General features: G+C 39.1%; 1 protein-coding gene across 2 annotated transcripts in view; it reads left to right on the top strand.

Moving 5' to 3' along the window:
- PCYT1B (phosphate cytidylyltransferase 1B, choline) overlaps positions 1–23593 on the top strand; it is a 105842-nt gene that overhangs the window by 58219 nt on the left and 24030 nt on the right. For both annotated transcript variants that reach the window (XM_072615239.1, XM_072615238.1), the window contains exons 4-5: positions 7105–7256; positions 10974–11052. In XM_072615239.1, the coding sequence (XP_072471340.1) occupies positions 7105–7256; positions 10974–11052 (231 nt within the window). The remainder of the gene's footprint in view (positions 1–7104; positions 7257–10973; positions 11053–23593) is intronic.

The following is a 23593-nucleotide window of genomic DNA, read 5'->3' on the forward strand; positions in this document are numbered from 1 at the left end:
TTCATGAGAAAACGGTTCCTGCCAAGTCTGTTATTGACGTCTTTGAGGAGAGTCTCAGAGTTCTTCCTCCATTTGGGTGTTCATGCCTTAGGCCAGTAGCCTGTTCGTTTGGGGTTTGTAGGCCATTCAACAGTTAACAAAAAGTCAAAGTAAAAAAGTATAGCCATAGATAGCACAGACAGGCTGTTCAGCAAGGATACTGTAGTACCTAGGTTGGGCAGACCCGCCTTCTGTGGCCAAAGAAAGATGGAGTGACTGAGGCAATAAGAGTTTGAGCTTCCAAGCATATTAAGCAATACGTGCCAATTGCCTAACAAACTGGGACCAGTAGCCTTCCTCAGCTTTGGCATTAGATCCTGAATTCAAGGGGAAACAGACTTTTATGCATTAAAAAAAATTAATCAAATCAGACCTTTTGGAAGGAAAGATTAGGGACTTTCCAACTTGGGAGCAAAGAGAGAACAGGTGTAATTCTCTGAAATCAGAAAAAAGTGTTGTTCCACTCCCCTCAAGGGTCATAAACAATCAAAGTAACCTGGAAACAATAACTGATTGATCAGTACGGGGCCAGTTTTCAGATAAGACACAGAGGTTGCTTGAGATGCATAATTGTGAGAAAACTCCTTGCATCAATCTCTGGAGCAGAGTTTCTGGTCAGCATAACCTAGGTCCTTAATTAAGGGTCTCTTAGCAATAGATAGATTGGTACAGCTTCCCAGCCATGAAAGGCTAGATTCAAAACAATGCAATAAAGTTTTCTCACAGGGCAGAAATTGGACTAGGCTCATAACTGAATAGAAAGAGAACTGAGCTAGTGTAATTGTAATTTAAATGAGAAGATCTTTCCCATTCATTAATAGACCCATGTGATCTGCTTAATCACATGGAAGCCTAAGTCACATGTGGTGGGCAGAGCTTGCTGAATTGGTGGAACAGGAAGGGTGGAGCAGAGCTGGGAGGAAGTGAGTGAGAGCAGTTAGAGCAGAGAGAGAGAGGACACAGGCAAGCAGGCAACTAGGCTCCTGAGTGTTTGTTTGTGGGAAGGCCCCAGCAAAGGAGGGGAGGCTTGGAAATGACTCTGTCCTCTGAAGTGCTAATGTGTTTTGACTTCTTGGCTACTATGATAGATTTGGCTTTCTGGTGTCTGAATAAATGTTTCTTTTCTGTCTTCTATATGGAGAGCCTGTTGTACTTTGCAATTGAGGACTACACCAGCATATTCATAGTCACCACCAGTGCTGTGACTATTGCTTTAGTGATACAGCTAGGTCCCGAATTGAGTCACAAGATAGAGTTGGTGAGCTTCACTCAAGTCCCACTACTGCTTGATGTTCTCAGTTCCTTTACTTCTTGCTCCATATGTAGCGTATCACAAGTGAGGATTTGTATGTGAGTAGGGCTCTAAAAGAGACTATCAGTAACATTAAGGAAAAAGACAAGGTCAACTAGAAAAAGAGATGGCCTGGTATCGTAATAATAACTAATATGTAAATGGTGCTTTTGTAAAGCAACATGTGTGTATATGTGCACATACATATACATACGTGATACATACGCATGCATTATGCATAGATATATGTATAAATAGATGGAAGAAAAATAGATGATAAAGGGATAGATGGATGGATGGATGGATAGATAGATAGATAGATGGATGGATGGATGGATGGATGGATGGATGGATAGATAGATCGATAGATAGATCGATAGATAGATGATAGATGATAGATAGATAGATAGATAGATGATAGATAGATAGATAGATAGATGATAGATGATAGATAGATAGATAGACAGACAGACAGACAGACAGACAGACAGACAGATAGATAGATAGATAGATAGATAGATAGATAGATAGATAGATAGATAGATAAGATAGACAAATTGATATACAGGGTATCCCAAGAGTTTTTGTGCAGTTCTAAGTTTAAAGCCGCATTAAGATTTTGGGCACCCCCTTATATTCAACAAAATTGAAGGTCTATGGTCCCTAAAAGACAGAGATGTTGAAATGTAAAAGGAAAAGTTTTCTGACACAAATTAGACGGACTACCCTCAAGAAAGATAAAAGGGTTGGGTTGCTCATTTGCATATAAAGAGGACAATGAACTTGGCCCCAGGGCATAAACTAAATTCCTACTTTGGTCCCTAGTCATCCCTCTGCATAAGATTTCCAAAGGAATATAGGTCAGACTGAATTGAGATTAATCATCTTAAGTTAAGAGTTCTTAACCTGGGGTCCATGGACTCCACAAGGATATTTTAGGGGAACTGTGAACTTTGAAGGAAAAGAAATATATCTTTATTTGAATGTGATAGCATATATTTTATTTTAATAATTTAAAAAACATTATTCTGATCAGATTGTCAAAAGGGTCCATAACACACAAAAACGTTAAGAGCCAATTCTCCCAAGTCAAGGTGCTAATTGAGGGAAAGGTCTTTTGAACAAGAAAGGTTCATCAAAGTATCTCAGTTTCCTCATCTGTAAAACAAAGGGAATGAACTGGGTGACCTCTAAGGTTCCTTCCAGCTCTAAATCTATGGTTCTATAAATGTTCACCTGTGCTCTCTAGATCCTTTTTTAAAAAATGATACACTCTAGACACACGTGCATTTGTGTTTCTACATATACTTCCTCTTTATGTTGTCCATCTTTCACATAAGTGAGTAAGCCTGTTTATCAAGTAACCCTTAAATCTGTTACTTGTGGTGGTGATTAAGTTTTGACTTTATGTCCTCAGTGTTTTTTGAAGGAAGGACATTTTCTGTTGTCTAGTTATTCTGCGAAGTAATTTTTTTGTTATTCAAACAGTAGAGGTGATTCCACCATTTTGAATTTCTGCTTTTTAAAAATCCATATTGCAATTAATAACATCATATGACACTCCATTACTGCCATCTAGTGGTCTCCCTACCCCAATTGTAAATAGTCACATTTTTATTAGCATTTGTCTAATCCACATTAAAACTGTGCTTTATTTAAAGGCTACACTTATACTGCCTTCTGAGGACACCTGTTCCCTTTTAGAGAACCACATGATCTCTGCTTCTTCTTCTTCTTCTGCCTGGGCATTACACTTTTTGGGTTCTTATACAGAAGTATATGTTTTATATAGAATATAGAAGGCAGAGTGTCTGAGGACATTCTACCATGTTCCCTACCACTTTTGGCTACATTCTGCTAGCTCAAAATCTTTCCTTTTGAAGTTGACCAGCCTTGCATTAAAGCATGAATGGCTTAGGTTAGATCTCAAAATATAACATGCTTAACCAGTGCTCAAGGTCAAAAGGAATTCTGGATGAATGTCATATGACCAGAATTCAAGAATTATATTGGTCATAGCTATATCTGTTACTTGTACTGCTTTTAAAATGCACCATGGCATCTAGGGAGGAGGAAATGGCAAAAAGTTCCAGTATTTTTGGGAAGAAAACCCCAAATGGGATCATGAAGAGTCACACAGTTAATCCACTAAATGACAACAAATGACATCTTTAAAAACTGTGACTGGCAAGGACCTTTACCTGTGCAACTGTTCCATAAAGCAACCCCTCCTGTGCTGCACACCTGCCAGCTCTGTGTTTAGCCTTGTTTCCAGTATTGGAAATGTCCTCTTTCATTATCACTGATGCTACAAGATGCTTGAAATCAAGGAGACTGTCCAAGAAAACAGGCAAAAACTATGCAATTTACTGAATTGAGGACTTTTATACCACCTACTTCCAAAAAAAGAATTCAAGGCTACTTTTAAAAATAAACATAACTGCTGCCCCCAAAACAAAAACAGAACAAAAATCAAGCAAAAAGAGCAGAGAAATAGATGTTAACAGACTCACGAATGAGATAGTTAAACCAGGTAAACACTGATGGCAAAACATAATGAGAAAAATAATTGATTTAGAATCAAGACATCTGGGGTGGGGGGAGGGGACAAATGGGGAGAAAAATTTGGAACCCAAAATTTTGTGAAAATGAATGTTAAAAGTTAAATAAATAAATTTTAAAAATAAATAAGTCAAATCAAATCAAATTAACTAAAAAAAAAAAGAAATGATGAGCAGGTTGATTTTAGAAAAACATTGGAAAACTTGCATGAAGTAAAGAAAGGGGAAGTGGATGGAACCATGAGAACTTTGAATACAGTAATGGCAATATTATTCAAGGAATAATTGTGAACAACCAAGCTATTCTGAGTACTATAAAAGATCTATGAAGGAAGATGTTATTCACCTCCAGAAAAAGAACTGATACATAGAAATACATTGTATGGTTTTACATATATTTATAAATCTCTGTCAAATGATGGCCTTCTCTTATGCAGAGTGGAAAAAGATACAGTTCAGAACTTAAAATGTAACCAAAAGAATAAATTACATTTTTTTAAATGTGCTTTGTATATTTGGTGTTAGAAAAAACTATTTGGGAGGCAGTGAATCAGAAGCTAAATATGAGTGAAAGGACGGTGCTCTAGTTTTTCTAAAAAGAGCAGGATGGATGCTAGAATGTATTCATTCGTTTAGCAAATGTTGATTCAGAGCAAAGTTCCAATTTAAAATATTTTGCAAACCTTAAAAAAAAAAAGAATCAAGACATCTAGGTTGGAATCCTGGTTCCACTGTGACCCTGGGCTCACTGCACTGCTTTTCAGTCTTACTTTTCTAGTCAATTAAGTGGGGAGAGTAAAACTTGCACTAATTACCTCATAGGGTTGTTGTCAGGAAAGCACTTTGTAAATTTAATTTCTATATTATATTTGGAACTGTGTGAGATGGGGAGACCCTTTCTCAAATTGACTAGTCAGAGGCATCTCAAAGTATAAATGGAAAGTCCTTTATTTGGTTCTTGCAAGGACTGGACTTCACCCTCCTCCAAGCAGATTGGAGGAGGGGAAGCATTTTACAGAAGTAGATGCAAGGTTATATAGCAGAAAACCACAAAACCCCCCCTTACCCTTTTGGTCAAGAGCCTGAGTGAGCAGTCTTATTTTCGGAAACAAGGAAATGGGAGACGGCGAAACTGGGGAGAGGGGTGACAGATAGCTTCACAACTTCAGGTTTCCCCATATCATATGATTTTGATAAATTGAAACTTGGGCCTTATATCTGCTTTACTTTAGACTTAGGTCCCTGAGGAGTCTTCAGTGACTTATCACATTCATACCTATTTTTGTAAAACATAAATTCTGCATATGTTATTGTCATTGTGATGATTTTCTTAAAATCAGAGCTGTGAGAGCTGCCCAAACAATGTGGACGTTTGTGGGTAGACTTTGTGGTCAAGTCCCAAGCTCACCTTGAGGTTCTTAAATGTCAGCAAAGTCAATGAGCTAATAGCTCAACTCTACAAAGCATTTTATGGTTTGCAAAACACTTTACAGATGTTATCTTGATTAAGGCTCAGAATAACTCTGTTGGGCCTGTGCTGTCATTATCTGATTTTACGTAGGCTTGAAGCCCAAGAGATTAAGTGATTTACCCGTTGGCTACTTACAGCAGAACCCTGTTAGCAGAGGTTCAATTTAGAGATGAAATGAGATGCTTGTAAGTCATCGGTTACCAAAAGGAGATTTACTTTTCTCTAATATAGTAAAGATACACAAGAATAAAATGGAACTTGGTTTTTACAGAAGGGGTACACTCTCATCTGACTCCATTTGGAAACTTGCTGGGCAGTATATAACAGCTAGCGTTGTCTTCAGATACCCACCAAGTGAAAACAGGTCCATGTGGGGAGAACTTATTTCCTTGGGTGATCAGAAATCTGGATCAAAGGAGGCAGGGCTACAGGGAGAAAGCTGGTGAATAGCTTTGTCATCTTTTAGGGAAAACTCTTTTTGTGGGAGTGGGAACCCTGATTGACATTGGTCCTATCACACCCATGATCACACAACTTACTGAGGTGTGCTAAAACCAGCTCTTACTGACTCTTGTTAAATTTTCAGTGTATTTACCACTTAGCAATTGGCAAATGTTACAAATCAGGGCTTGATTTAGTGTTCTAGACCTAAGAAAGTGCTGTAGAAAGTGTTAATAATGTGGATTAAATTTATGTCAGTCTTGTGGTTTTTTTTTCAGGTAACAGGTTAAAAATTCACCAGTACACTGCTGATTGCATCCCAATCTTTTTGCCTCAAAGTCCAGGGCTCTACCTACTATGCCTTACTGCCCCTAAACCTGTTTACATCAATATGTTAGAAACCTATAAAAAAAATTTCATTCTTTACTAGAAGTAAGTAAGCTTTGGGTAATGTGAATGTTGGCATTTTAATAATTTCATGATTTTTAAGATTAATTCAAATATGACCTCCCACTATCTGCTCTAAGATTCTTAGGAAAACAACATTCTCATTTTTCAGATCAGGAAACTGACAACCAGAGACATGAGAAACTTGTATCAGAACTATGGCTGTAACATGGGCTTCTTTCTTTCTGCTCTGAACTCTTAAGTGATATATTCCTTGCTCATTCTGGTGTTCTGGACCATGCTTCCCAATTTGGATATATCAGGATCACTCTTTCATACAACCCACTGAAAAGAAGAGCCTAAAAAAAGATCATGTATGTGTCTTCATACATGTGCACATATGTGTGAACGTGAATCACACCCACACCTCAGGAGCTAAGTACAGTGGGTGCTTCATGTTTCAAGGCTTGATTATCCATATCCTGCATTAGCCAGATCTTTCTTTCTATCTCTCTTTGGCCATCTCTCTCATTTTTTTCTTTTTCTTTTCTGATTAGTAATTTTCCAAGACAGTAGAAAAGGGAAGCAAAAGGTTATGAAACTCAGATTGGGCAGTTTAGATAACAGCTCAGGTAAAAGGTTTGATGGGAAATGAGGTGGAAACTAATAGCTGAAATGAGATGTCCGGTTCATCAGTAGATTGCAGCTATCTGTGTCATCCTTATCCTCCATCACTGTGGGTGGCTGCAAGCTAGCAGCAGTTTATCACCCTAACCACTCCAGTTCTGCGATGCTCCAGTTTTTCTCCTCTTTGGCTAATTTAGTGGGATCTTCTTCAAGGACGTCTGATTAAGCAGGACAAAAGCCTGGACGTTGTAAATATCTTCAATGACTTCAATTTTTTTTTTTTTCAGTTTGCAGTGATGACCTCACTCACAAATTCAAAGGCTTCACAGTAATGAATGAAACAGAAAGATATGAGGCTCTCAGGCACTGTCGTTACGTAGATGAAGTCATCAGAGATGCTCCATGGACGCTCACACCAGAGTTCCTAGAAAAACACAAGGTATTTCTCGTTCATTCATATCCTGTCCCTGGGAAGTTATGGACTCCAGTAGTTGGCAGGTCAAGTTAATGCTAAAAGACCTTGCATGCCTGGAAGCTGCTTATACATACACGAAATTTCTTTAAAAGGGAGAAAAGGGGAGAGGGAGTACATTTGTTTGGTCTTCAGAAAATTATATGGTTTGCATCCTCCTACCAGCCCTATGTGAGGAGCTGTGCTCTGCCTTTGTGTGCATTAAAAAAAAACAAGGTTAAGTTCCATTTGAGTGATTTTTCTATTTTTAAACTAGCTACACAGGAAAGAATAGGAAGTAAGTACTGGTGTGTGTGTGTGTGTGTGTGTGTGTGTGTGTGTGTGTGTGTGTGTGTAAAATAACAGGAAAATCAAACAATTTTCTAGTGAAAAGGAAAGAAAAGAGCAAACTACAAAATGATTCTCCCCAATCAATCTTGACTATCTATTTAGCACAATTTTAGGCTCAGCCTATGTAAGCATAGCATGATGGGGGATACAGAAAAAGTAAAAGATACAGCCTTTGGCCTCAAGGAGCTTACTGTATCCTTAGCTAGACAAAATTAACACACAAAATAAAAGTGAGCAGTGACACACTAGGCAGTGTGGAAGTAATTGGCGTGCTTGGTTCTGTTGGTACCGTTAGGAGAAGAGGGAGATCAATGAACATGCAGTGCTCAAGGAAGATCACACGGAAGAGGCTGGACTGGTTCTAAATACTAAATAATAAGTAATAATAATAATAATGATGATGATAAGTAAAAACGGAACAGGGAACCAGGAGAAAGCGGGGCACGGGAAACAACAAATGTAAAGGCAAATATGATCATAAAATGTTCAATTTCATTCAATTTAACTGATTAAAGCCTTGATATGTGTAAGCTACTTATTGCACTAGGTACAAAGGGGCTTACTGTCCAGTAGAGTTCTACGACAGGCAGTGAGGCTGCCCCTGGGATTTCGGTGACTACAGGTAGTGCCCAGGGGAGGAAACCCCGTCTACCAATGAGAGTCAGTATATTTGCTACAATTTATAATCTTAGAGAGTCACCCAGAACACTGAAAGCTTTAGTGATTTTCCCAGGTCACATCATCAGTATGAGCTGGAAGGAGGATGTGAATTCAAGTCTTTCTAGCTTCAAATTTAGCCCTCTATGCACTAAGCCAAGTTGTTTCTAAGTTAGCTATAATGTGAAGGATGCATAAAAAGTTTGAGAGATATAGTTTCTGGACAATTAGTCATTTTATTAATAAGGCTATAGCATGATCTATAAAAAGATTGAGAGACAAAGTTTCTGGATAATTAATCATTTTATTAACAATGCTAGCTTTCTTAATAGAAGGATGGTCATTTGGCCATCTCTCTTAGACCAAAGACCCCTCACGGAACTCACTCAATGCTTATATACCCTTGGAAGAGGGGATGTTTCTGAAATCAACTCTGATTGGTTAGCAATTAACGAGAGAATGAATATTATAATGAGAGGTAGACCTATTCTAATAAGGGTCTGGGGTACATGACTTTGATCACTCAGTTTTGGTCAAGGAAAATTGTCTGTATCCACCTGACAAAAAGGAGAACCCACATTTCTCCAGACCTGTCTGAGTAAAACACAATAGGCTGGAATCCATCAATTCATCTAACTTTACACTTTGAACAAATTTGAATCTTCCTCTCATTATCTGCCCTGCACTTTGAGGTCTTCCTGAATAACCTACAGGGGCTGATTTCTGAATAAAGAAGTAGAAAAGAGGAAAAAAACCTTGGTTCTAATTCAATAATGAGTTACTAAATACAATGATAATTTCTCTCATTAGTAAAGATGCAAAATGCTGTGGGGGTTTGGAGGGGCAAGACAACACATTCTCTTGCGTGGACACACGACTCAGTTGGTGAGGGTTGGGGGAAGGGCTGGAGAATTTAGAAAATCTTCATGAAGGAACTAGTATTTGAGATGGATCTCAAAGGATGAGTGGGATTTTGACAGATCACAGAAAGAAAATAAACAAATAAACAAAACCCTAAATCTTGAGTGTGGTATCATGCATAGAATACTTAGAAGCCCTGGGTTCAAATTCCGTGCCCTAACTTATTAACTGAATGACAATGAGCAAGTCATGTAACTTCTCTGAGCCTCAGTTTTCTCACCAGTAAGTTGGAGATGATACCTTATTGACTTCAGAGGGATGTTGTGAAGTTAAAATGTGATTATGTATGGAAAGTACTTTACAAAATGTAAAATCCTGGGGAATCATCAGTTATTATTAGTTGGGGAAGGTATGAAAAAAATTGGATAAACAAACTGGAACCAGATCTTTGGGGGCCTTGAAACTCAGTCATAAAGCTGTCAATGGTTTTTGTTTGTTTAACAAGGAATGACATGAAGAAAGTGTTGATTTTAGGAACATTCCTATCCAACATCACCATACAGGATAGATTCCAACCAGAGCAAGAAGTAGGGAAGGACAGGTTGGAGGCCATTGTAGTCAGTCAGGCATGAAAGCAAGAGGGCCTGGACTGGGGTGCCAATGACCGGAAAGGAAAAATAGGCAAGAAAGATATTGTAAAGTAAAATAAGCTGGAATCAGTGAGTAACTAAATGAGGGGGGTGAAGGAGAAAGATGAGTTGAATCTGACTTCAAGATTTTGAGCCTGAGTGTATGGAAGAATGGCTGTGTCATTGACAGAGAAGGTAGGGAGAGAGGTACAGGGAGATGTGTTGGGTTTTTGACTCACTGAATTTGAAATAATAGTGAGGTGATATATAACAGAAAAAGTCAGAAATTGTAAGACCAGAATCTGTTCTTTTCCCCTACCTCTCTCTGTGCCAACCAGATGTGTAACAAATAGCCTAATTTCTCTGAGTCTCAACTTCCTCATTTCTAAAATGGGTATGATAATATTATTTCTACAGGCAAGGTCATGAGGGTCAAATAAGAAAAAGAATGTGAAAGTGATTTCCAAAACATGATGTGGTCCCCATATATGAACTATGGCTGTTATTAGCTATGAGGCTGGAGACAGAGATTTGGGATCTATCAGTGTAGTCAGTCAATAGTCAACAAACATTTATTAAGCATCTGCTAAGTGCCAGGCACTGGGCTAAGTTCTGGAGACATAAAAAAAGATCAACTGGAGTCCCTATTTTCAATGGACCCAGTCTAATGAGGAAGAAAACACACAACAACAGTGTACAAACAAACTATACATACAGGATTAATAGGAAATAATCAAGAGAGAGGAGGCCCTCATTAAAACAGATCAACTTCCTGTAGAAGTTTGGGTTTTAGCTGAGACTTGAAGGAAGTCAAGGGAAGCCAGGAAGTAGAAAAGAAGACAGAAAGAATTCCAGGCTGGGAGATAGAGATGATAACATCCAGGAAAATGGGTGGATTCTCTGAGGGAGAGAGAATCAAGGGCCAAGAACCATATTCTTGGCCATGCCCAGTTATGATGTAAGAGGAGAAAGAAGAGCCAGCAGAGAGAATGAACTCAACTTCTCAAGTCCGGATCCCACTGTTTGATGGAAGTAAAGAATACGAAATGTCATTGATGAGAGGATTCTGACTACAAATATGAGTTTCAAATTCAGCTGCCTGATGCCAAGAACATATTCCCCATCTTCTCTCTCCCCAAGACTTCAGTTACCGCTTCGCTCACCCTCCAACTCAGCAGTTATCTTTTCCTTTCTCTTTCCTGGACAGATTGATTTTGTGGCCCATGATGACATTCCATATTCTTCTGCCGGTTCTGATGATGTTTACAAGCACATAAAGGAAGCAGGTGAGGATTCTTGTCTGTTCCAATTTATACCACCTCATCACAACAGTTAAGTAAGGTCTTATTCCCACAAGGTGCCGGTCATATTTGCATATATGAAGGTCACAAGTGAAAACTGAATATTCTTGGGTAGGATTATTTATCTAAAAATGACCAGATAAAAATCATTTAGAGCAGTGGCCCCCTAAGTAGAGACTGCTCATAGCTTAACCAGTGGGTTATATCCCACTCCCTCCTGAAATAGTCAATCATGAGCTTGTCCCCAATACAATATCACCCCCTTCTCTCATTGTGGCTCAATACTTTTTTAGGCACCCCACTGCCATTACCTACTGCTGGCCTCCTATGGCTATGCCTGAGAGTCAACCCATTAGGGCAGTTATAACATAGTCACAACCTGGACACCTGAAGTAGTTGTGGCAGCAAAATTCTCTGCTCCTCACCCCTGGATGCTGTCCCCCAGATCAACTTATGGTTTTAGCAGGTGCTGGGCTCTGTGCTATAATATAGAGGCTGGTGACTAAGAGCTGCCTCTTCTCCTCCATCCCCTTGCCCCTAATATGTGCTTCAGTTTTAAGTGGGACAGTGAGTTTATTCAGAATGAGCAGGCATGAATAAAATGTGATCCATATCACTGATCTCATTATATCTTCCCCCACCTCCACCCCAATCCACCCTTCTTGAGGGCACTACCATCCTCCAAGTCACTCAGGTTCATGACCTCTGGTTCACCTTCAATTCCTCCTTCTCCCTCACTCCACATATCTGGTTGGATATGTTGTCAAATCTGGTCCTTTTACCAAATCAAATGATCAGTTGAGATAACATTTGTAAAGTGCTTCACACAGTGCCTGGCATACACGAGGTGCTGTATATAAAAGCATGTTCCCTTTCCTGCTTCTCCCCTTCCTACATTTACCTCTACAGTATATTTCTCCCTTCTCCCTAGTCACCCACTCTCACCATCTCTTGATGGCTCTGTGGCAGTCACATCCAAATTGGTCTGCCTCCCTTGAAGGGAAAGTTGGTAGTTGTGTACTGGAGGGACCAGAGAGGGGAGAGACTTGAGATGGGGAAACCAATTAGGAGACTATTTCAGTAGTTCATCCAAGAAGTGGTGTCTGAATTAGGGTAGTGACTGTGTGAATGGAGAGAAGGAGAGAGATATTGTGGAAGAAGAAAGATTTGGTACTTGATTAGATATGTAGGGGGAAGGGAGGACAAGAATCAAGGATGAACATCAAGGGGGTGGGATGGAGTAAGAAGGTATTCTTATGGGGGCATGGTAGAGAAAGTCTAGCTAGTTAGGAATAAAGCCTGGAGAGGAATGAAGGAAGACAAGCCTGGCCTGGGTACTTTCCTTTAAATGGAGATTCTAGGAGATCAATCAGGGGAGAGGTACCCTAGGAGTAGAGTGTACTTCCGGTGGAGAAGTCTAGAGAGAGAGTGAACTTCCAGAGTGGAGGCCTCAGGAGCCTGGTAAAGAAAGTCCAACGAGTCAAGAATGAACCCTGCAGAGGAACAGAATGACTGAAGGTCAGTGAAGAGGATGGAGATTAGGAGTGAGGCAGAAGGAGAGATACATGAATAAGGAAGTTAGACTGAGAAGGGCACTTCCGAGTTCTAGATCCTGAGGGCTGAACAGTAATGGTTGATAGTGAGGTCAAAGGTATGGTCATTCCCGATGGTGACTTAGGTGAAATGAAATTGCTGGGCATAGAGGTGGAAGAAGAAGATGAGCTAGAAGGTAAGTCTTTGATCTTGGCAGTGACACACCCTTCTGATCTGAATTGGCCTTTTGCTTCAGTCCCCTCAGTTCAACTCCATGGTCACTAGTAATACTAGCTTTGCTTCTGGCCTCCATCATTTTGAAACTTTTTCAAATGAGATGATATTTGTAAAAAGTGCTTAGCACAGTACCTGGCAATAATAGGTATTGTATCAATATTTATTCCCTTCCGTTCTCCTTTCTGGCTAATGCCTTTCTGGGTTCCCTGTCTCCAACAGTCTGTGCCATGGGAAACCCACAGTATGTACTCATGGAAAGTTCCCTCAGAACCCAGATTCAGATGGGACAATTCACCTTCCTCATGTAGCAGCCTGTTCTGTCTTGCCAGAGATCTAGAATATGAAGAAATCATTTTATGCTTTTTGAAAAGCTTCATTTCTTACCCACAAGGTAAATGATATTCCCACTAACCATTCAGGAAAGACCTACGTTATTATAGCTCTGTCTTTAAATCATATGATATAATATCCTCAAGAACTACAAAAGAGGCAATAAATGCCTGCTAATGGGAAAATACTCATAATACTAGATACAATATTCTTTTCCTGAAGCTGAAAAGTGATGTCCTGGAAGAACAGATAAGAAAATCATTGATTTAAAGTCAGAAGAGACTTTAATCTCTAAGAGGTCTTCTTGGTTTTAGGAACATAAGTTTATAGACCTAGAGCTGTTAGGAACTTCAGAGTCCATCTAATCCAGTCCTCTCATTTTATAGATTAGTCAAGTGAGTACAGGGAGGTAAATGACTTACCCAAGGTCATGTAGATAGTAAACATCAAAGGCTGAGTTTCTCTTCCTGCTGTACCATGCTACCTCCAAAAAAGGGATAGATTTTTTTTTCAGTGCAACAATTCTTCTGAATTGTCCTATGGGTTTTTCAATGTTGAGTGGTATCAATATGTTTTGCTATAATGGAGATAATGTTTTCTTTTAATGTTAATTGCTTTTTGCTTTTCCCAGACTGTTCTTCATTTTGTGTATTTGCTTTCCCATTCATTTATCTTCTCTTTTGTTTCTTTAGTGAAACTTGCCTCTATGGATTCAGGTTTTTCTATTTCTGCCACACATACAAGTCACACATTCTTATTTTATATTTTTCTTCTCTTTTGAACCATTAATCCCTCTATTGAACAGTTATGGAGTCTCTTGAAATGCCTGCATCCTCTCTTGGGAATCCACAAGGTTTCACAAGTTTCCTTCTCTCACCAGGTGCTGTTTACTTTTCCTTCATCTTGCATTATTTATTCATACATGTCTAAACATACTTAAATGAAGCATGGACCATATTCCCTTTGGGTATTAATATCTTCTCTGTTGATTTAATCTGCTTGTGTTTAAAGTATTTCATTTAATTTTCTTCTTCCTGAGATCTTTACTAATTTTCAGTCTTTTTACTTTTCTTCTGCTACTGTTCATTTTCTGACTCCTTCCCTTTGATGGTGGTTTTCTGGTGGCTGGATCTCAGTCATTTCAACCTGTTCCTGTACTATACAATTCACATTTTAGTGGCCTCAGTCTTTGCTCCAAATGACTTCTAAGTAGACAGAACTAGTCCCAGCTGGAGGCTGTGCTCCTTCCCTCAGGTTTAGTAGAGTGCCACACAGCGATACATGTGTCTTGCCCCAGTTTTCTCTGTTCCTCAGTTCTCTGCACAACAATCAAGTGAGTAAAAATAACCAATAAAGCAGCTCTTTTTGTGGATCTTACAAAAAGTAGCCTCTGAAGCACACCCCTCACCAATACTTCTTTTAACTGCATTGATTTCAATCATTTATATATTGTGGGACTTCAGATAATCAACTATGTATTAAAATAGTCATTGCTAGAATAGTTTTCCATACTTCAAATTGCATTAACTTTAATTTGCCTTAAATGAGTTAATGGAAGATAATTAAATTATTGTGATATTATTACTTAGTGGTGTGCTACAACACTGACGCATGGAAATTGACTGTTAAATTTCCAGTGTGAGCATTCGCATCTTGGAAATCAGCAAATACTACACCTTAGGATTTGATATATTATTTTTGTAATTGTCTAGACTTATGAAAGTGACAGAGAAAATGTTAATAATGCAGATTAAGATTAAGAGTGTGTGATGTGTACATATTTTAGAGAGCACTTTTTTTAGAGAGCTGATTGTTAAACATTTACCAGCATTCCTCTGCCCATATCCAATTGGAAATAATCTCTCCATAACAAGATCTTTAAAATAAGGGAATTAGATTAGATGATTTCTAGGTTTCTTTTCAGTTCTATGATATTATGAATCTAAGTAGGATTATATTATATGAATCTAAGTAGGATTACATTATATACCTGACCATTCTGTCCCCGAGCAAAAGGCTTTCTGGCAGTGGTTGTCATTTGCTTCCCTCACTTTTCCATCTTCACTTCTATTCTTTTCTAGTTCTTGTAAGTCAGGGCTTTTGGACTACAAGGAAGAATATTTGGAAAAGCTTTGGGGAAGAGGCTGGAACAGGAGTTTTAGATTTAAAAAAAAGAGGAAGGGAAAGGGAATTATTGGTGGTTGGTGATTTTGTATTTTAATCCTATATTATTTAATCATATATATACATAACTTATATGTATATACATGCACAGTAGAAGTAACACTGGACTTGAAGTCAAGAGAGACCTGAATTCAAATCCTTGCTTTCATCCATACTATTACATGAACTTAGAAAAGTCACTTACTTTCTGTGAGTCCAAGTATCCTTATCTGTAAAGTATGAATATGACTTGTAATAACTATTCCATGAGGTTGTTCTATAGAAACTTTTATAATCATGAAAATGCCACAAAAATGTGAATCAAGATTATTATTAATATTAATAATCATACCAATCAATCAATAAGCATTTATTAAATATCTAGTATGTACTAGGCACTTGGGATACAAAGCAAAAATTAAATAGCACAAAAATGAGCCTAGTACCAAGGAGCTTATATTCTATCAGGGGAGACTAAATAAAGGAATAGAGACATGGACTGATCTATAATTTTGTTGATATAGGAAATTTCCACTTGAGGAATTTCCATCTAACAATGCCGGTCAGCCCCTTTACCCTATTTGCCTCGGTTCCTCATCGATAAAATGAGCTTAAGAAGGAAATGGTAAATCACTCCAGTATTCTTGCCATGAAAACCCGAAAGGGGGTCATGACTGTCAGACACAACTGAAACATCTGAACAACAACCACAACACATACACACATGTATATACAACACACAAATGTGTGAATATACACACGTGTACACATGTAAACACATAAATAGGTGATTTTTTTTCAGAAGAGATATTTGCAGTTGGGGGATCAGGAAAGCTCTCATGTAGGAAATGGTGTTTGAACTGACCTTTGAAAAAACTAGGCAGAGAGAGACAGGTTGGGCAAAGACTCAGAGATAGAAGGGGAAATGTGAGTAAGAAATAGCAAGGAGACCTGTTTGTCTGGCCCCTAGAGTAAGAGGAGAGTAATGTATGTAATAAGCCTAGAAAAGTCATTCGAGTCAGGTTCTGAATGGCTTTAAATGAGTGTACGTTTGATTCTAAAGGTATTAGGAGGCCACTGGCATTCAGTGAGCAGGGGAGTGGCTTAGAGTTCTGCTTTAGAAATGTCACTTTGGCAGTTTGGGGGAGAGTTAATTGGAGAAGAGAGATTTATGGTAGGGAGACCATTTAGGAGGATACTGCAATAGTGTAGATAAGAGGCAACAAGACCTGAATTAGGGTGGTTACTATTTAAGTGGAGAGAAATGAATGGATGAAAGAAATAGTGTGGAGATAGAAATGAAAAAATGAGGCAAATGATTGGATATTTCGAGTGATGGAGAAGGTTGAGTAAAAGATAACTGCAAGATTGTGAACACGGGTAGCTGGGAGGATGTTGATGCCCAAAACAGAAATAGAGATAGAAAAGTGATGGGTTTTGGGGGGATGATAATGATCTAATCTGATCTAAATACATTGAGTTTGAAATATCCAATAAGCAGGTGTTGATAAGAGGCTAGAGCTTGAGAGGGAGAGAATGGATTTAAAAATAGAGATCTGTGAGTCACCCACGTAGAGATAATAACTGAACCCATGAGAGTTGGTGAGGAGGTAGAAAAGGGAAGAAAGATTGATCCAGGACACAACACTGGGGTACCCCACATTTAAAAGGTAGGATTTGGATGGAAATTTACAAAGGATACCCTAATGGGTAGTCTGACTGATTGAAGATAATCCAAGAGAGAACAGAGCCCCAAAATGGAAGGGAGCATCCACAAAGGTTAAGAAAGTCAAAAACTGCAGAAAGGTCAAGAAGGATGAAGATTGAAAGCAGTAATAATTGTAATGATAGCATTTATATGTAAATAAACCTTTCTCCATGTAAGACATGCATATTAAATATCTATGTCTTGCATAAAGATGATGAAGAAACACATTTCTATGGCTATTCAGTCCATTTAACAGAAAATGACCACAAATCAATGTGGTAATAGCAGATATAATTTATTTGTATCATTTAGCAAAAATAAACAAATATCAATTATTTATGTTATACCAATAACAATTATTCATTTTATTTTAAAATAATTCTATTATGAACTTGGCAGTTATTACAAACAGGGGTATTTCTATATAAAAAGGAAGGGACAATGGACATGAAATCCTGAATCTACCACAGACGGCCTGTTTTTTTTAGTACACATCATTTAATAGGGCAGTGTCTGCATTGTTATTGTCTGTGACCTCTTCTGAACTTTCTTTAGACCTCTTCCATGTAGTTTTAAGGTGTTTCATGAATACTCTTTTTCTCTTTTTTTTGCCTCATTATTACTTCCCTTTCCCCTGCTTCCCCCCAAACACTCTCCCCTCTTTTAATGATTATTCATTTCCATATCCCAAAGGCAAACTCCTCTTCCATCTTGTGTTTCCAAGACAAATTATATTTTCCCTAAACAAGCTGCCATTTCCCCTTATCTTGTGTCCATCCTCACTTGATAATGAGGGGTTTACTCTGTCACTGATTCAACTTCTTGCTAGTTCTCATGCCTCAGTTATGCCCTTGGGCTGGTACTTTACAAAGTGGATATACACAATTGGTTTGTTCTCCAGAGAGGCCTGTGTCCCCATCATTCAGGTGAAGGAACTGACATCAGATGGAGTCACAGAAGGGGACTTGAGAAGAATGTCTGAGTGAAGAGAGGCCTTACTGAGGGAGAGGATACCGGAAACTTCAGAGAACCATCCCTGAGCTGGAGGAGATTGGAAACTCCAGAAAGATCTTACTGAGGGAGAGCAAATGAAGGAACCATTTCCTAACAAAGATGTGGAGGGAGAGGAACTGCTACCAGAAGGGCATAAAGGAGAAAGACTGGCATCGCAGGGATCAGTGACATGGAGAAAACAATCAGAAGCTATCTCTGTGTTATGGATCAGGTGTACTGAACGGAACTTGAGGTTAGGTGGGGCTCACCAGAGAGAGAAATGGATTGCTTTATTCACTAGCAAATCTGAATTCTTTTCTATGTGAGGAGGGCTCCACAAAAGACTTCATTGTAGGCCCAACTAAAAAAGAAAGGACATTTTAAGCAGTCATTTATGGGACCAAGTGTAAGTCCTTTGTGTTCTTCTTTGTATTAAACAAACTCTATCCTGTATTCAGTTTGGTTAGCCTGAGTATTTACACAATTACTGAGGCCCTTTTTTGGCATAAAGCTTTGCTAAAGTTCTAGGGAAAACCCAACCATTGAACTATTATTGTAAAGCCTTTATAATTCAACCAAAATTCTTGCTGACTACCATTTAAAACATTGTTTCTATGAGATATAGTGCATTCTACATTCCAAATAACTGACTTTAAAATGAGCATTGGATCATAACTGGGGACTGCTCATACAATAAAATATAGTTATCAATAAAACCATACTTTAATCTCATCTTTGTGGTTAATCCCTTCAGTTGTACAATCCATCCATGCCATCTCATTCTGTGTTGTTCTTATCGTATCTTCCTATAAATTCCTTATAAGGGATCCACTCAACTTCCTCTCAGTCTCTTTGCATTGAATGGACATCAGTGGAATGTCTATCAGTTATCCCTCTCCCCCATTAAGGCCTTTGCAGGAGGGAATTGTTTCATTCTTTATACTTGTATCCCCAGTTCCTAGAACATACATGGCAATACTGGTATTAGGTACTTAATAAATGCTTGTTAATAGTTTGATTTTTGGAAGCTAGAGAGTGCCTGAACTTAGACTCTTAGGGTTGGATCTCAGATGAACCTTAAAATTCTAACCTCGTTTTAGAAAGGAGGAGACTTGGTTTTGCGACATGGATCTGATTTTTAAATTTTCTACAGTGCAGTCTGTATGTTTTTGATTAGCTGTTATCTGAACATCTGTGTCCAGCTTGTTCACCATACTAATTAGACCACAGCTTCAAGGTTCCTAGAAAATTAGTTCTGTTGTCTCCTAGGGTTATAGAGGGGGCCCACTAGGTGGTGCAGTGGATAGAGCACCAGTGCAGGAGTCAGAAGTTCAAATCTCACCTCAGACACTTGACACTCACTAGCTATGTGACCTTGGGCAAGTCACTTAACCCCAATTGCCTCATCCTGGATCATCTCCAGTCATCCTGATGAAGATCTGGTCATTGGATTCAGATGGCTCTGGAGGAGAAGTGAGGTTGGTGACCTGCACAGCCCTCCCTCACTGAAAACAAAGTCAAGTGCAAGTCATGTCATTATTTCCCTAATGACATGGTCTTCTTTGGCAATGAAGGACGAACACATCAATTATCCCTAACTCTTACCGTAGGTGGGGCAAAGAGCATAAGCCTAGTGTGCCTTGGTATGCCAGCATCCCCTGGGGTGAGTATTACCACTGACCCTTCCTCTGGATGGAAAGAATGCAGGTTTATTAGGGAGTCAAGCAATTCCCTCTCTAAGGTTACTATCGCCTTCCCTCAGGACCTACTGGAGCCACATAATCCACATAAATCCATAGTGATAATGGATTATACTTACCCAGGATGTGCACGCTGGATCATCATCCAGTTCTCACCCCTTAACTGTGAGTGTATCCTACGGATCTGTACTGGGTCATAATCTCTTCTTTCTATATACTATCTGTCTTATGATCTCATAAGTTCTCAGGGTTCAATTATCATCTCTATGCAAATGACTCCTGGATCTATAGATCCAACCCCAGTCTCTCTCCTGAGCCCCAGTCCTATATCACCAACTACCGATTGGACATTTTGAACTAAATGTCTTCCAGGCATTTTAACTCAACATGTCCAAAACTGAACTCATATTTCCCCCACAGACACCTTCTTTTCCCTGATTTCCCTATTTCTGTCATGAGTACCACCATTCTTCTAGTTAGATTACATATGGCACTAATTCAATGTCTCTCCTAAGGGAAAGGAGAACTCATGGCAATGCTTATACCAGGGTGTTCCCTGGGTCTTCTGGATACACTCTATGCACACCCACAATTCTCATGATATGATTGGCCTCCATCTTTTTCTGGTCATACATCCTTCAGATGGTATCCTTTATGCTGCTTATCTTGCATGGTCCTTCATTAGAAATAGTTGTAGCTTAATTAAACCTACCACGAATTTCTTATGCTTTGGGTAATCCAAAACTTTAATTCTTTAGAGATGGTATATTCCATGATTTGAAGCTTTCCAGTATCACCTGCATACTGAAGTCAAAAAAAGAAAAGACTGACCTTTGAGTAAGGCAGAAGATTGGAGTCACTAAAATGAAAGTACCATTTCCCAAAGGCAATCCAACCCAGTGTGCTTCTTCTATTTAATTCTAGGCCCAGTGTCCCAGATATACAAGGTGTTCCAAAAGTTTTAGTGTAGTTTTACTGCTCAGTGATAGACTTTAATAGTTTAAAACTCTGCCAAGACTTTTGGAACACCTGCATGTATTCTAGGGACCAGCTTGATTGACTGCCCATTCAACAGCATATCATAATATGAACAATAGACGTTCTTCATTCATCTTTTTCCTGGCTAAAGAGACTATAAGAAACCATAAATGTCATTTAGAGGCTCTTCAATGTCCCAGGAATTGCTACAATCAACACAACACCAACCATATACAAGAGTAATGGGAGGACCTCAATACTTATAACAAATCTCTCTTTCATCTGAATGCAGTATTGGACATCCTCTATGGCAGTGGCAAGCACCTTTGGAGAGGTTACCTTTTGCTATTTTATGCCTTGCTTGATGATAATAATAACTGGATGGTTATCGAACAATGATTTTCCATTATGATGTCTTTTGGAGAATCGTTTATGGCTTTGCTATAAGCATGGGAGATACCTTGTGGGAGAAGAGTCTTTAGGGTTTTGTTTTACCAAATCAAATGCCTTTCTTGTAGTCAACAGATAGACCTAATGGGATCTTATAATTTCTGTGGTATTACACAAAAGCTATCTGTCTCACACTCATTTTTCTCCTTCCCCACAACATTATAAGCCCTGTGATTTATTAAAAATCATAATTTTCTATTAATCGATACCTCTATCAAACCCCTTGCCTTTATGGTTGTATTGCTATCACATGGCAAAAATTGTATTTTCTCCCTTTATGGGAAATATACTTAAATTTCCAGGTAGCTTGGACTGGGCCTCCTCTTCCATTTTTTTAAACTCTGATAAGTCCAATATTACCATTTAATAACAGAAATGATAGCTAGTGCCTACTATGTAGCAGGCACTATGCTAAGTGCTTTATAAATATTGTTTCATCTGATCCTCACAATAACCCTGAATGGGAGGTGTTATTATTATCATCTCCATTTTACAATTGAGGAAACTGAGGCAGACAACGCTTAAGTGATTTGCCCAAGGTCACCTCGTTAGTAAATGTCTAAGGTGGGATTTGAACTGAGGTCTTCCTGACTCCAAGCTGAGCACTCTGTCCACTGCCCCACCTAGCTGCCTCTCTGTCATTTCCATTTTAAAGAGTCAAGAAATATATTACTTATCCCAGGAACATGGGATAATATGGACAATATTTATAATAAAATTCTGGATATAATAATATGGATAATATGATCACATGTGAGTCATAGGTATTTCTATTAGGTAAGAAACAACAGAGATTTTCTGCTCTGCTCCCCCTGCTGATGACCACCACACAGTTGTTTACCTGAATGAAGAACCTCTGTTGAGATCCATGAGGGGAGAAACTGTCGGAAGGCGTAATAGACAATTTGTGAGGGAAAAGTCAGAAGCATCTCAGGCAGCCACACTTGGCTTTTGCTCACTGATAATGGCTTAATTTAAGAGCCTACAATCACTCCAAATGGAGCGAAAGCCACTTAAATGTGGATTAAACCTTGAAGGACTTGACTCTGCTTGTCACAGTGACATGTCAGAATCTCATTGCAAAGTTTGCTAAAAAGAGGTAGCTTGAATTAAATAGACTGTAAAGTCCAGATTACTCATCATTCTTCTATTATAGCCTACTACCATTGAAAGTTTCCCTTCATTAACATGCATTTTGCTGCTTCCTAAAATAGCTACCTAGCCAAATACCGCAATCCTGAAAAGCATGATAAGAAAGGTTCTGGGATCGTGCTCATTAAAGAATATTTTTAGCAGAGCAATAATTAGGATTTTAAAAAAAGATGGGTGCCTCATTATACCACCAGAGTATTCTCTGCTTCTTTCATGGTCCTGCCTCTCATCCAGCCAAAGCAAATCTTTCCCCCGCCCCAAATCTGCAGCAACAGCAGCTTAGTTTTTCTGCTACTTAGACCCTGACCTCTTGACTTCATAGAAAGGGAGACCTCACATCTTTAGGATCTGAGGGACTTGATGAGATCTCTCGCTAACTACATTTAGCTTGTGACAGAAAAGGGGTTGAAATTTCTCTTTCCTGCTGTGCTAAGAAAGGTAGGGCATTAGGGGCAGGTTAGTTCATGGATCCCTGGAAGAAGTGGCTCCCATCATTGTGTTGATACAATACTTTTCATACAACAATAAGATGTGGTGCTTCTGATCCTGCCATCTTTGATTTCCTGCTTCTTTCATGGGTTACCATCTCTCCTGGGTCAGTTAGGTGGGGCAATGGATAGAGCACCAGTGGAGGCGTCAGGAGGACCTGAGTTCAAATCTCACCTCAGACACTTGTCACTCACTAGCTCTGTGACCTTGGGCAAGTCACTTAACCCCAATTGCCTCATTCTGGATCATCTCCAGTCATTCTGATGAATATCTAGTCACTGGATTCAGATGGCTCTGGAGGAGAAGTGAGGTTGGTGACTTGCACAGCCCTCCCTCACTCAAAACAAAGTCAAGTGCAAGTCATGTCATTATTTCTCTGATGGCATGGTCGTTTTTGGCAATGAAGGACAAACGAACACCATCTCCCCTGAACAGTAACATCGAGTTAAGTGATACTGCTATGGGTTTCTGGTATTTGATTGGGTACGTTGTCCCTCATTTATATTTTACGTCTTTTCACGTTGGGGGAGGCAGGTCTGGATTGTCTGTAACTCTTGACCATTAGCTTTCTATAATAGGTCCAGGTATCCTCTCACAGACTCAGTTCCACTAATCACTGGCACGCAGAAGCTTTGACTTATTTTGTTTCCAACATGGACCAGCTCCTCGTCCTTCTTGATGACCCTCTGCTCCTGGGGGCTTACCGTACTGATGCTGAGCTTAGGATTTCTGATCCGCTTAACCCACTGAGATCCATCTTCCTGGTAGCAGAGATTGCAGGCACACACCACAA

This window comes from Notamacropus eugenii, chromosome 5, assembly GCF_028372415.1.
Source record: "Notamacropus eugenii isolate mMacEug1 chromosome 5, mMacEug1.pri_v2, whole genome shotgun sequence".
Taxonomy (NCBI): Eukaryota; Metazoa; Chordata; class Mammalia; order Diprotodontia; family Macropodidae; genus Notamacropus; species Notamacropus eugenii.